The 13,820-nt window shown below is 40.3% G+C and overlaps 1 protein-coding gene across 2 annotated transcripts in view; it reads right to left on the bottom strand.

The window, feature by feature from the left end:
• SORCS2 (sortilin related VPS10 domain containing receptor 2) overlaps positions 1-13,820 on the bottom strand; it is a 1,187,504-nt gene that overhangs the window by 60,449 nt on the left and 1,113,235 nt on the right. For both annotated transcript variants that reach the window (XM_089691582.1, XM_089691581.1), the window contains exons 20-22: positions 12,984-13,117; positions 6,165-6,288; positions 3,024-3,136 (exon numbers count right to left, since the gene is read on the bottom strand). In XM_089691582.1, coding sequence (XP_089547708.1) covers positions 3,024-3,136; positions 6,165-6,288; positions 12,984-13,117 — 371 coding nt within the window. The remainder of the gene's footprint in view (positions 1-3,023; positions 3,137-6,164; positions 6,289-12,983; positions 13,118-13,820) is intronic.

Raw genomic sequence — 13,820 nt, forward strand, 5'->3', positions numbered from 1 at the left:
AACTTATTTGAGAGGCAGAAACTGCTCATTGCTCAATGAACCCCTAGCAACATCTGGAGGAACCCTAGTGTTCCATGGAACCCTGGTTGAGATACCCTGGGTTATATTATTTATTTATTACAGGCACTTATATAGCGCCATCAATTTACGCAGTGCTCTGCATATACAGTATTGTACAGTCACATCAGTCCCTGCCCTGAAAGAGCTTACAATCTAGACTCTCTGCCAAGATTTTTTGCTGTCTGTGTCCCCACAGAAAAGATTCACTCTATCAGTTCTGCAAACCACTGTCACCGAGACTGAAAGTGAGGGGAAATCCAAACTTATTATCACCAGAGCACGAGATGACAAATGTGTACAAAAGCTGGCACTTAACCACAAGCTGTACAATCCACTTTACTGAATCACAGGTTAAAATCCAAAGATAAGACAGAGCTAACGCTAATGCATTTCAACTAGGAAGGCCTTAGTCATAGCAAACAGCATGGCTGAAACACCTTAGTGTTAGCTCTGTCTTATCTGTGAATTTTACCCTGTGATTCAATAAAGTGGATTGTACAGTCCATGGTGGAGTGCTGCTTTTTGTTCACAGTCTAATTGGAGGGCATATGGGAGCCTCAGCTGTGGAACTGTTACTTGCACACTTATATACTTGGGTTGAGCACAGTGAGTTTTTTGTTGAGGAGAAGATAAATGTTGTGGTGACAACTCTCTAAGATAGAAATTCCCCTCACATTGGGAGGTTTCCTTTGATTTCCTTTAGTGTCTCCAGGATAGGTGAAGAGAAGTTTCCCCAATGGGACACAGACAGCACAAAATAACTTGATAGGGGCATTAATCCTTCCCTGCTTGGCTCTATACACACTTAAAGGTGAAGTCCTTTTTACGTAAGCTGCGGTTATTACAACTACTGAGCACCAAATGGCCAGCTGGATAAAGGTAACCTTCATTTCAATCATATAAAAGTATGTTTTATGACCATAAATATAAATTCCTATAGGGTGAGGTAAAAGCAGAGATTTTACACTCATTATGAGTGCCTCAAAATTTGCATATATCTATATGGATATCAATTTATGCAACAGAAAAATAGCCATATAGAGCATAGACCTTTTCATATACAAAGGCCAATTAGCCATATGGCCATGAAAAATGTAGATGACGGTTATTTCCCTTCACTTGACCCACCATAATGTCCATATTTACACAATAATTTCTGTCTCACTCAGAATGTAACGCTATCTCACGAATGGTCCAAGATGACCAATCTATCTAAGATATGTAATGCATGTACACTCATCCATGTGGACACAACACACAACACACCACTAATGTATTAACCCCATATTCAACATATAAAAATTACCTATGTAATTTATAAAACCAATGTCTTAGCAGACATGGATATATCTCATCCCAAAACAAGAAAAAATGAGGTAGGAAAAACTATAAATCATGTGATCCTCAAAAAAGGAAAGGTTCTCCCCCCAAAAAAAACAAGAAACCCTTACATGTTCGCTCCCTTGAATTGGAGCTTCATCAGAGGTGAGAAAATATAAAGTGGTGACAAAAAAAAAAACAGTCACATGGTAATTCGTTTTTCTTTGCTCACCACTTTATATTTTGTTGCAACAGTTTCTATGTTGCACAAATAATTATCCATATAGATATATGCTAATTTTGAGGCACTCATAACGAGTGTTATATCTCTGCTTATACCTCATCCTATAGGAATTTACATTCATGGTCATACAACATACGTTATATGATTGAAATAATGGTTACATTTTATCCAGATGGCCATTTGGTGCTTAGGGACATGCAACCTCATCTAATTTGAATTTATAATTGCCACACAGGATTGGTCTTTGATTACTTTAGGCTTTGTTAAGTTTTGGATTACAACTACTATAAAAGACATTTGGTAATATTTTATCTCTTTTCATGACCTGATTTTCTAAATGCCAAGGAGTCATTCCATATACTTTCATGAGCAAGAGTCTTTACATGCATGCTAATACTCATGAACACGCTAATATTAAAGAATACAATCATTAGGAGGGGATTACACCATTATATGGAATGTACCAACATAAAGTTTTAATAGTTATGATACCAAAAGTGGGGCTTTTTAGGTACCAACTGAACCCCAATATTGTATATAAAATTGAATAAGTTTATTCATTTTTCTTAAAACAACATGATACTTTCAAATATTAAAGCTAGTATAAATTTGTTATATCCCTAACTTCTATTTTCCTTCCTCCATTCAACTTAGATTAGTTTGTCATGTCAACAGTGGAGGGATCTTTCTCAACGTGTTTCGTGGACTACATATGCCACTTCCTCAGGAGACTTTCAGGTTTGATTCTATAAACAGATAAACAGGAGTTACAGATATAAATAGACCATAAGAAAAGGAGGAGGGGAAATAGAAGTAGAAGATGCAACAAATACATGTGATCAACACATTTGTACCAGCCTTAATATTTTAAAGTGTTACATGGTTTTATGGAAAACAAATGCACACATTCAATTTTATATACAATATTGTTGTGTGACTGGTACCTAAAAAGTCACACTTTCGGTATCATGACCCATGAGCATGCTAGTCATTTTTGTCAGTTGCTAACAGCTGTAGTTATAGTAAAGAAACTGGTGCGCTGCCGTGGCTGAGGCTTTTTCTGATGGAATTGTCTATGGCTTGCACGGCCTGAAAGACCTCTGGTTATGAGGGGATTAAGGGATGTATTTTTGTGAGTAAACAGATGTTCTGAATTAGTGTCAATGTGAATTAGATTTTTCCGTTATTATCTTATGCAGTTCTCACCATATGAATCCAGGATCACCAGCCACACAAACTAACAGAGGTCACCTTGTATTATAACTTTGCAGTTTTTGAACTTAAAGTTCAGATTTATGGACTGATGCTGCCAAGACTGGTCAGCTCATTAGACGTTGGAAAGAAAATATAAAGTATTCTGGAACAGAATTCAGATTTTCTCATCCTTATCCTTGAATACCTTTGCAAGCAGGCGAGTTACTACTTGTCCAATGTCTTCTCTCCACTCGGGGATGTTGGGATTGTACATATCCAGATGTTTGCTGAACATGAGTGGAAGAACTTGGAATTCATCTGAAAAACAGCATGATGTACAGCTGAGCAGCCAAGCACTATACATTCTTTGTCAAACTTGACTTTAAACAACTATACCATTAAACCACAGGACTTTATGTAATTGAAAACCCTACCTTTATACTATATTCACCTTCCTATTCTTTTTTTATGATTCTGATCATTGCAGAGATCCTCTTGTCTTTTCCCACATGGCATGTCACATGTCATGCTACCTTTCCAAGTAAGAAATCATCGAATTTCAGGGCACACTGCTCAAAGTATACCCGTGCTTCAACCAGTCAGGGTCAAGTAACAGGTTTTCTTTACACCAGTGGTCTCCAAACTGCTGCACAGGGACCAAATGTGGCCCTTTGCTTGCCTTTTTTTGGTCCTTGGGGCACATTTCCTCTTACTAACACCAGCAATGGGGCATTATTCCTGCTACTGACATCAGCAATGGGGCACTATTCATCCCAATGACACCAACGATGGGGCATTATCTTTCCCACTAAATCCAACAATGGGGTGCTATTCCTCCCACTGACACCAACATTGGGGCATTATTTGTCCCACTGATACCAATGATGGGGCACAATTCCTCCCACTGATGCCAACTATGGAGTTCTGTTCTTCCCCCTAATACCAAAGATGCATTTACTCTCACATACACTGATGCCAAGGCAATGGCCCCCAATGGCCACAGTTCAGCCCCCTAAAATTTGAAGGACAGTAAAATGGCCCTTTGCCTGGAAAGTTTGGAGACCCCTGCTTTAAACCTGCCATCCCTAGCATATTCTTACCATTCCTTCACTCACCACTCCCATTGGTACTGGGAGCCAAGGGAAATATATACTTAGATATTAGCCTACTGAATGTCCTATACTAAAATATTCAGGCAGGTGGAGGAAAGGGAAAGACTAGGAGCCAGTCAGGTGTGTGTGCATACTAATGTACAGGAACATGCTGGTAGGAGAACAGATCTGAGTGAGCAGAGACACAACTTTATCAATCAGCTGCTGCCCTTTGCTGTCCAGTCAGCAGACTGGGCAGTTGTGTGTCTAGAGCTGGGTATGTGTTGTTTGCGAATCAGGAGAGAGACTTTCCCGTAAGGGTGTTTATTGTTGGGTGGGTTTTCTTGAGGGAGAATGCACAAGAGAATGTAATTTATGGCCCAGCATGCAGGGTGCAGCAGCCAGGAATATTTAATGTAACAAGTACATTACATATTCCAGAACGCTATACACTGTATTATTTATATTTATTATGTTATTATCATATGTTACATCTTTATGGCCACTGGTCTGTATTCCTAAGTACATTACTCTGTACAAAAGGTTGTAGGTATTCTTGACCATTGCACTTTTTTATAAAACAATGACCACTCTGTCCTGTAATTAAGATGGCACTCCGCCGTGGCACTGTATGAAAGACTTTTATTGTAGACAGGGTAAAACATCAAAAGTGCAGTCCACACATGTGTTTTTGCCCCAAAGAGGTCTCAATCACTCTGAGTTGATCACTCTGTATGCTGGTGGTCCAGCAGTCAGGAATGCAAGTACTCCATAGCATACAGTCAGAAAGAAGTACCGTATAGCACAGTCCAGAGGGTGCAGTGGTCAGGAGCATGTAATATACAGTATAAAAAGTTAAATGTTCAGAATTATATAATGTATTGTACAGTAAACAGGAAGTAGTGGTCAGGAGTGTGTTCTGTATAGCATAGCATACATATTAAGGCCATCAGAATTATGCAATGTACAGTGTACAGTACATACAGCTGACCATTGTGCCATGTGCATATTGCTGTTTGGTACTCACCCTTTACTGTTGTATGTTACATACTTATAGTATGGCTGCTGCATTCTGTATGCTGGACTGTACATTGCAAACTCCAGGCCATTGTACTTTGTAGGACAGGCTGTAGATAACATCCACCTGACCCCTACACTTTGTACGTTTCATACTCCTGATCTCCACTATGCAGTATATGTTATATTATAATTACGTACTCCTGACCTAAGTGTTCATTGTCTCAACAGTTACTAGTTGCTAAGTAATCCCTGACTATTTTAACAAAGTGTTCTTTTAACTTCTTGGCGCCGGCCGCACGCAAATGTGAGGCCTCCCGATGTCTGGGCCTTGACGCCGAGCGGTCGCACATTTGCGTGCAATTAAGAAAAACATATGTGCTGAAAGCACGTGCCCAGCACACATGTCCAGTACTCACGGAAAGGTCACAATCTCCTCTTGCGATCGGGACCTTTCCCAATCATGTGACCGTCGTGACAGCGAATCATGACGGTCACATGACCCTGAAACCCCGCCCACCTCCCAGTTTCTGAAACCCTTAAAGGGCCTGGAGGCGCCTGCGCCAAGGGGTTAAGGTAGGATTGCACAATGTGTTAGATTTCTCGCTATATTTTGTGTGCAGAAAAGCATATATAATGAACACATTTTACTGTTGATCTCTCACTAGTGATGCAGTAATTAAAGCACATTTTGCTGGTACAAATGTGTTGTGTATACAGCAAGTAGGCTCAGGTTCTATTAAACTTTTGCCCCTTTAAGCTCCTCCAACTGTTGGCCACAAGCAACATTCGCAGCCATGCACTAGGCAAGCCGTAACATTGATCTCCCTTGGGGTGTGCCAGGTCCTTCACAATTCTAGTAATGTCTCTAAAACTCGAGGCTAAGAGAGGACACCCTTTACAGTCTATAACTTAAGTGAAGTGGTGTAATTTGTCTGACTGTGCTGTGTGGTAGGCTTGTGTGAATCTTGGAACATGATAGACAAAAATACGAAGTGAAAAAAAAATCTCCTTTCTATATATTTCATCTGTTTATTTAGCTGCTTGCCTGATGCTCAGCTTTACCTGTAATGTGGTTATGCAAGCAACTATATTAGGGTGTATGACTGCTTTGCTTGCCAAGAAATCAAGCACCGTAAGTTACTGTGTCCTGTTACAATACATATCGGTAACATTTCTCCTATCTAACTCTGTACTGTATGGAATTACAGCTGTAATACAATGAATTTCTGTCTTACCAAAAACGCGGACGACTTTGGAGTCTTGCAGCATGGAGTTCAGGTAGACAACCTGCACTGTCACCCTGAACTCTCCAGCATCTGCAAACCTGGTCACAAGGTAATTGTCCAGTGTCAAGAAAGGCTGCAAACAAAAAAACAATAAAACGTGATCAGCACTCCCCTGCAATCCTATGCTGTGCACTCTTTATTAGTGAAATTAGTTAAATAAGCCAACGTTTCGGGGCCACGCAGGATCCCTTCCTCAAGGTGACATAGTGAGGTTGCAACATAAGCGAGAACATGAGATGTCACAGTGCATTTTGCTGCTTCCTAGGGCCCACCAAAACGTATGTACTTCCGAAGTTAACCAAAGACAAGAGATTCTGTAAGGATGAGTTTACCTCAACAGCCATTAACACTTTTCTTACCACGTCACTGAAACCTACAGATCTGAACCAAATTAGCCAAAGTCAGCATCTATTCTTTACCATGTCAATAACACTGAAAAATATGACCACTTAATTTTTCTTTTTACATTGCTTTTAAGGACATACAGTATGTAGTAAAGCTTTTCATTTTAACTATTACATTTTTTTACACAAGGCATTGCACCGTGACAGGTGTAGTTGCTGGGCTTTAGGTTTTACAATGCTTTCTCTGTACAAAGCTCATTAACAGATAGCTGGTTTGTTTATAAACAAACCTCATGTTCACCTTGATCTTGGTATCATAGTGATTACACGATTGCACATTGATTCGTTGACCCCCTTGATAACCATTCAAAATCTGCTCAGCCCTAGCAAGATAACCCATGCTGGAAATATGACTGCCGACACTTCAACTGCTGCTGGTTCTCAGTTTTGACTGTTGACAACTTGAGTCATCACTGAAGACTGGAAACCAATTAGAATGGTTCTCAATCATGCGCCCACTATACCAGTCGTGACATGGCATGCTGAAAGCTTCAATGGAAAAAAATAGAAACTTCAGCCTTAAGATGAACTTCAGGTTTTTTTAATTTATTAACTATTTTAATTTATTAACTATTTAATAAAGTACCTGTCAGATAGAGCTGCAATATAAAAAAAAATAAAAATAATATAAAAACAGTGTTAACCCTTTTTCATTTTTTGCACATTGTTATGCAACAAAACCAAGGCCAGATTATTTATTTATTTATTTGGACAGGGTACCTACACATCAATGACCCAAAAGAGTTGATCTTTTCCTAGCATGGGGCACCATGCTTTACTACATTACTTTACAGGCTTTGCTTAGTAAAGGGTTACAGGAGAGGTGACAACTAAAAAAAAGCTGATAAAATTCTAATAGCCTCTGCATCAACCATCACAGCAATTGTTATACAATTGCATACCTTGAATTAAAACTACAAATCAGTTTTCAGTACAGGCTTGTTTTTAGCCAGCGCAAGGTTTATCCTCTTGGCACAGGATTTGCACATGTGGGTAACAACTACAGAGAACAAGGACAGTCCTCATCCTCAGCTCAGCTATCAGCCTCTTAGAGGCCTGCTATTGGCTTCCCTTCCCGAATAGGCCCAGGGCAAATGTTCTTATTCCCTTTTAATTAAACTAGACTTAAATTTCATTAATAAATCCAGGAACAGGTGGCTAGTTCCTGGGGCAACAAGGTAACATGAAGAATCAAAACACAACATTACACTTTAATTTTATGCAGAGCCCTCTAGAGATCTGCAGGTAAACCCAGCAACAGAGATAAAGAGTAAGAGCGGTCGCAGAAAGAATTAATAAGCCTCAGTTTAACTTTAAAACAGATTCTTGATTGATGAATAATCCAATTCTATAAGTACACCCAAAAAAATCATGAATCCCATTTTAACCTCTGGTTGCTGTTTGGTTTCCTGTCCGCAGCTAGGTATCAATTATATCAGAGAACTGGAACACATGGCGACCCAACTCTAAATGAGTTAATTTTGTCTAACCAGGAACAAAAAAATGTGTGCCATTACTGTTGGTATAGCTATTTTTGTAAACACATTTAGGCTAGGTTCACATCTATGTGTTTTTTTAGTGCATTTGCAAATCTGAAGAAACTGAATCCATACAGTTGCAAGAAAAAGTATGTGAAACCCTTGGGATTACGTGGAGTTTTGCATGAATTGGGCATAAAATGTGCTCTGAACGTCATCTAAGTCACAACAATAGAAGAACACAGTCTGCTGAACATAATACTACACAAACATTAGATGTTGCTATGGTTTAATTGCACATAACATGTAAACATTCACAGTGCAGGGAGGAAAAAGTATGTGAACCTTTGGACTTAATAACTGGTTGACCCTCCTTTGGCAGCAATAACCTCAACCAAACGTTTCCTGTAGTTGCAGATCAGACCTTCACAACGATCTGGAGTAATTTTGGACCACTCCTCTTCACAAAACTGTTTCAGTGTAGCAATATTCTTGGGATGTCTGGTGTGAATCGCTCTCTTAAGGTCATGCCACAGCATTTCAATCGAGTTGAGGTCAGGACTCTGACTGGGCCACTCCAGAAGGCGTATTCTGTGCTGTTGCAGCCATTGTTTTGTTGAATTACTTGTATGCTTTGGGTCATTGTCCTGTTGCATCACCCATCCTCTGCGAAGCTTCAGTTGGCGGACAGATGGTCGTACGTTTTCCTGCAAAATGTCTTGATAAACTCTGGAATTCATTTTCCCATCAATGACAACAATCCGTCCAGGCCCTGAGGCAGCAAAGCAGCCCCAAACCATGATGCTCCCTCCGCCATGTTTTACAGTGTTGATGAGGTTTTGATGTTGGTGTGCTATGCCTTTTTTTCTCCACACATAGTGTTGTGTGTTCTTCCCAAACAACTCAATCTTGGTTTCATCTGTCCACAGTATATTTTGCCAGTAGTGCTGTGGAACATCCAGGTGCTCTTTTGCAAACTTCAAACGTGCTGCAATATTCTTTTAGGACAGAAATGGCTTCCTCCGTGGTGTCCTCCCATGTACTCCATTCTTGTTTAATGTTTTCCTTATTGTAAATGTGTCAACAAAAATGTTAGCATGTGCCAGAGATTTCTGTAGGTCTTTAGCTGACACTCTGGGATTCTTCTTTACCTCATGCAGCATTCTGCGCTGTGCTCTTGCAGTCATTTTTACAGGATGACCATGCCTAGGGAGAGTAGCAACAGTGCTAAACTTTCTCCGTTTGTAGACAGTCTATCGTACCGTGGACACATGAACATCAAGGCTTTTGGAGATACTTTTGTAACCCTTTCCAGCTTCATGCAAGTCAACAATTCTTGATCGTAGGTCTTCTGAGAGCTCTTTTCTGCGAGGCATGGTTCACATCAGACAGTGCTTCTTGAAACCAGTAAACCAAAAACAGGTGTGTGTTTTTTAAGGGCAGGACAGCTGTCAGCAACACATCCAATATCATCACACTGATTGGAGTCAAGGTTGGCTCACTCCTGGCTCCAATTAGCTCTGGGAGAAGTCATTAAGCTAGGGCCCAACATACCTTTTCCTCCCTGCACTGTGAATGTTTACATGTTATGTGCAATTAAACCATGGCAACATCTAATGTTTGTGTAGTATTATGTTCAGCAGACTGTGTTCTTCTATTGTTGTGACTTAAATTACTATCAGAGCACATTTTATGCCCAATTCATGAAAAACTCCACGTAATCCCAAAAGGGTTCACATACTTTTTCTTGAAACTGTATAATCTTATTTCCCATGGATCCCATTCACATCTATACAGTATCCTTCAGTGCTTTTTTTTTATTTTGGAAAAATACAGGGACTTTTTTTTAACATGTAGCATGGTGCATATTTGGTTCCATAGACTTCAATGGAATTGCATAAAAAATACATATATATGAGTTTTTTACATGTTTTTGCTGCATTTTCCTGCATGACAACAGACACTACCTCCTAGCAACATCAACATAGAGCTTGCCATTAGCCAAAACAAAAAACACATTAAAATTTATCAAAAATACACCTGAAGAAATGCAAAACATGACACAAAACCTCATTAACTGCACATGCATTATTATTATTATTATACAGGATTTATATAGCGCCAACAGTTTTCTATAGTACCGTAACAATACAGTTCAATACAAGAGGGTTAGGAGGGCCCTGCTCCTTGGAGCTTACAATCTAAGAGGAAGGGGCTAGTGGAACAAATGGTAGTAAGTGTGGGGGATGGACTAGTAGGAGGAATAGAAGATTCCAGTATTAGCTGAGGGCAGGATAGGCTTCCCTGAAGAGAGAGGTTTTCAGAGATTGCCTAAAAGTGAGCAGAGTAGGCGATAGTCTGATAAATTGGGGTTCCAGACAGAGTGACATGCATAGATGTGAACCTAGCCTAAGATCACTTCATGCCTACCCAACTTAAAATACTCTGGGTTTAAGATTGTTACGTTTTATTGGAATTAATTATTTTCTTTTTTATTTCCATACTCTGTAGTGATCTTGTTTTGTACATCATGGAAACCTCATATAAATAAAAAATTTAAAAAAGAGACCCTTGCTGACAGACATATTGTATATAGACTGCCAGTTTTACTTCTTCAAATGCTAGTTGCCTGGCTGTTTCTGGCTTCAAATCCAAAGGGCTGTAACAAGTATGCAGCAAGAAACTGATGGCTCACTTTGGCAGCCTATATTCAAATGCAGGCTACAGCATTCAAATGTTTACATGTTCTTAAAAAGCTGTTTTAAGCTTTAAAACTATCCCTCACTGATCTTTGTAGGTATAGTTACTTAGGAGCAACTAATCCATAAACGCCAGAGGAGAACCATGATCATTTGAGACTGGTCTCATCACTCTGCTCTCTGTGATCTTTCTGTGCTTCTGCTTTGTGTTTGTATAAGGGCTCTTTCACACAGGCACCTTCCACTCCATCTCATCTTACGCTGATCCCCTGTTGAGTTGGATCAGAATGGAAATGGATGTCTCATATGTGACATTCGCATCCTTGTATAACACCCTGCTATAATGTCAGTTGCAGGATGTTAAAACCAACACAAGATGGCAGTATCCTGCAATTCAGTGGCACTCATACTCTGTAGAACAGCCCCATGGACCTTGTATGCTGAACCGCAGGATTTTGCTGGAGACAAGTGTACCAAAGGACTACCCAAAGGATTCTGTCGTGTGGGTGGGGGCAGTTATATACCGAAGCTCGGGAGACTGAACAGGAAGTGAGAGGGGAGAGAGCGGGAGTAGAGGGAGAGAGTTGTGCTGACTGATGGAGATTCTGGACCAGGCCGCAGAGCTAGAGAGAAGAAAGGCAAGGAGGATTAGCTGACCGCTAGCCTTGCCACCTTGTTCAGCAAGACAGTCTGCCAGCAGGTGACCTCGAGCTCGGTGACCGGATGGAATGCTGCGAGTGAGACCGGAGGACCTGTGAGGGCCCCCATGCTCAAAGAGAAAGAGACTACTAAAATTTGCTGGATGCCACCGATCGGGTGAGAGAGTCCCATACACCAACCAAACAAGTGAACACTGACATTCTCCTCATACGTATCTGCTATTTTCCTGCACACAGTTGCAGACATTACACATAGTTAACACATGTTATGGCCTAGTTCCCTCAGCCTTTACTGTTGGCACTTCTGCCATCTTTTGATACCTTACTTGCCTAAAATCTGCCACTTGCTCAGTGCATTAAAGGGATACCACCCAAGTCAAGTGCCGCTTTAAGGGAAAGTACTTGTCCTTACTTTCCTTATATTAATCTTTTGAGGAACTGTCACCTACATCTCTTCCTACTTGTGCACCAACTGGGCCCCAACGAGCATACAGAAGACTTCTCACTGCACCAAAAGGGACATTGATTACTCTAGGTCAGGGGTAGGCAACCTGTGACTCTCCAGCTGTTGCAGGACTACAAGTTCCATCATGCCTCTGCAAGTCATAGCTGTAACTGTCAGTTTTGTAATGTTGCAATGCCTCATGGGAAATGTAGTTCCACAACAGCTAGAGAGCCGCAGGTTGCCTACCCCTGCTCTAGGTAAACAGCTCTTTCAGATTCTGATGACCTAAAGTGAGCTAGTTTAACTGTTGATGGTGCTCCTTGCTCACTGGAGACTAAAAGAAAGTCCTCAGATTGGAGATATTGGGTTAAAGCAGGCCTGCTAACACTCATTGAGATTCTGCTGCATTTCTGCTTTCTTTGCTTACAGTTGATAAGAGTGACAATTGCCTTTACACATACCAATACTACTTTGTACTGTTTAACTCAGCTTACATTGAAGTTTAATATAAACCTCATATCAGTTTACTCTAATCTGAATGTGAGTCTACTTTTTAGTGGTAATTTACTGTGGTCAAAAGAATACTATAGTGTTAGCAGGGGTTGGGCTTTCAGAAAGGCGTTCAGAATGACTGGGAACCCAAAAAAACCTCAGCGACTGCTAAGGGGGTAGTGCTACACTTGTGATGGAGGAAATATAGATCCATGTGATGTGTGTCCATCTATATCCACCCACATTTGATCCAGTCTGCAAATGCAGACCTGGACGCAAACTTTTTGCATTCTGCTTGAAAAACCTGATAAAAGTGAATGCAAATGGATCTACTACAACTTACATTTGGCTGTCCATAGGGATACACTGAAATTCATTTCTGAGCTGTCTAATCAGCTCAAAGTAAAGGCTGGCAGGTTGCCAACTTATTTCTGGTGGGGGGAGCTGAGCTACAGAGAGAAGGTATAAGAAAACATAAGATAGGATTGATAGGAATATGTAAAAATGTGAATTTCCATAGCCTGGACAAAGTTGTAGTTTAATGTGTAGTATGTCAAATGGATGACAACAAAGTATCATAGAACGTTTTACCTGTAGGTTATCTCCAATCCACCAGTAATAGACAGAGAGGTTGGCATTGTCTGGCTGGATCACAGCTGACAAATTCACTGCTTGGTTTTTGCCGGCCACTGGCACTACTTCGAGATGGACAGCTTGGAGAGGAGCTGCAAAACAATTAACACAGCTCATTTTTTCACAAATACTTCCCACAGCATGGCATCATTCAAACATTCTGTTTTTAAAGGAGAGCTGTCTAGCAAAAGCGAAAAAATCAATTCTACTGCCTGCGACTTGCATTTAAATGGGTCAGAGAACACAACTCCAATGCAGTTTCAGAAAAACAAGCCCCCCCTCTCTTTGTGAAAAAAGGGATATTCATGTCTCTGTTAGGCACATGTGAAAGTACAATTTTGAACCTGTTTTATAAACATTTTCCCTTTTCAGATTGTTATAGATGGACAAGCTTCGTGCAAGACAAAGGAAAATGTTTAGCTCGGTTAAGATTCAAACATTTTTCCCATAGAATTTTATTAGACAAATGTGTGAATCCTATGTGAAAGTTGTGTGAACATGGAGTCTTTTTGTATGGGCTAAATTCGCACTGTACCCGCAGGACTTTTTTTTTCCTGCGATCGGATTCTTGCAATCACATTGCATTTTGTGATCTGTTTTGGGGTGTTATTCATTTAATATTGACACCAATGGCAGATCGCATAAACGGAGTATGATTTTAATGACGTGCAGGAAACGCTCAGGATTCGCTGCATTGTCCGCACTGTATATATGTGAATCAGGTCTAAAGTGACTTTTTTGTTTTTAAAAATAACAAACATGTTAAACTTACCTGCTCTGTGCAATGATTTCGTA

Source organism: Staurois parvus, unplaced genomic scaffold (assembly GCF_062004578.1).
Source record: "Staurois parvus isolate SC_StPar_1 unplaced genomic scaffold, SC_StPar_1.0 ptg000564l, whole genome shotgun sequence".
Lineage (NCBI taxonomy): Eukaryota > Metazoa > Chordata > Amphibia > Anura > Ranidae > Staurois > Staurois parvus.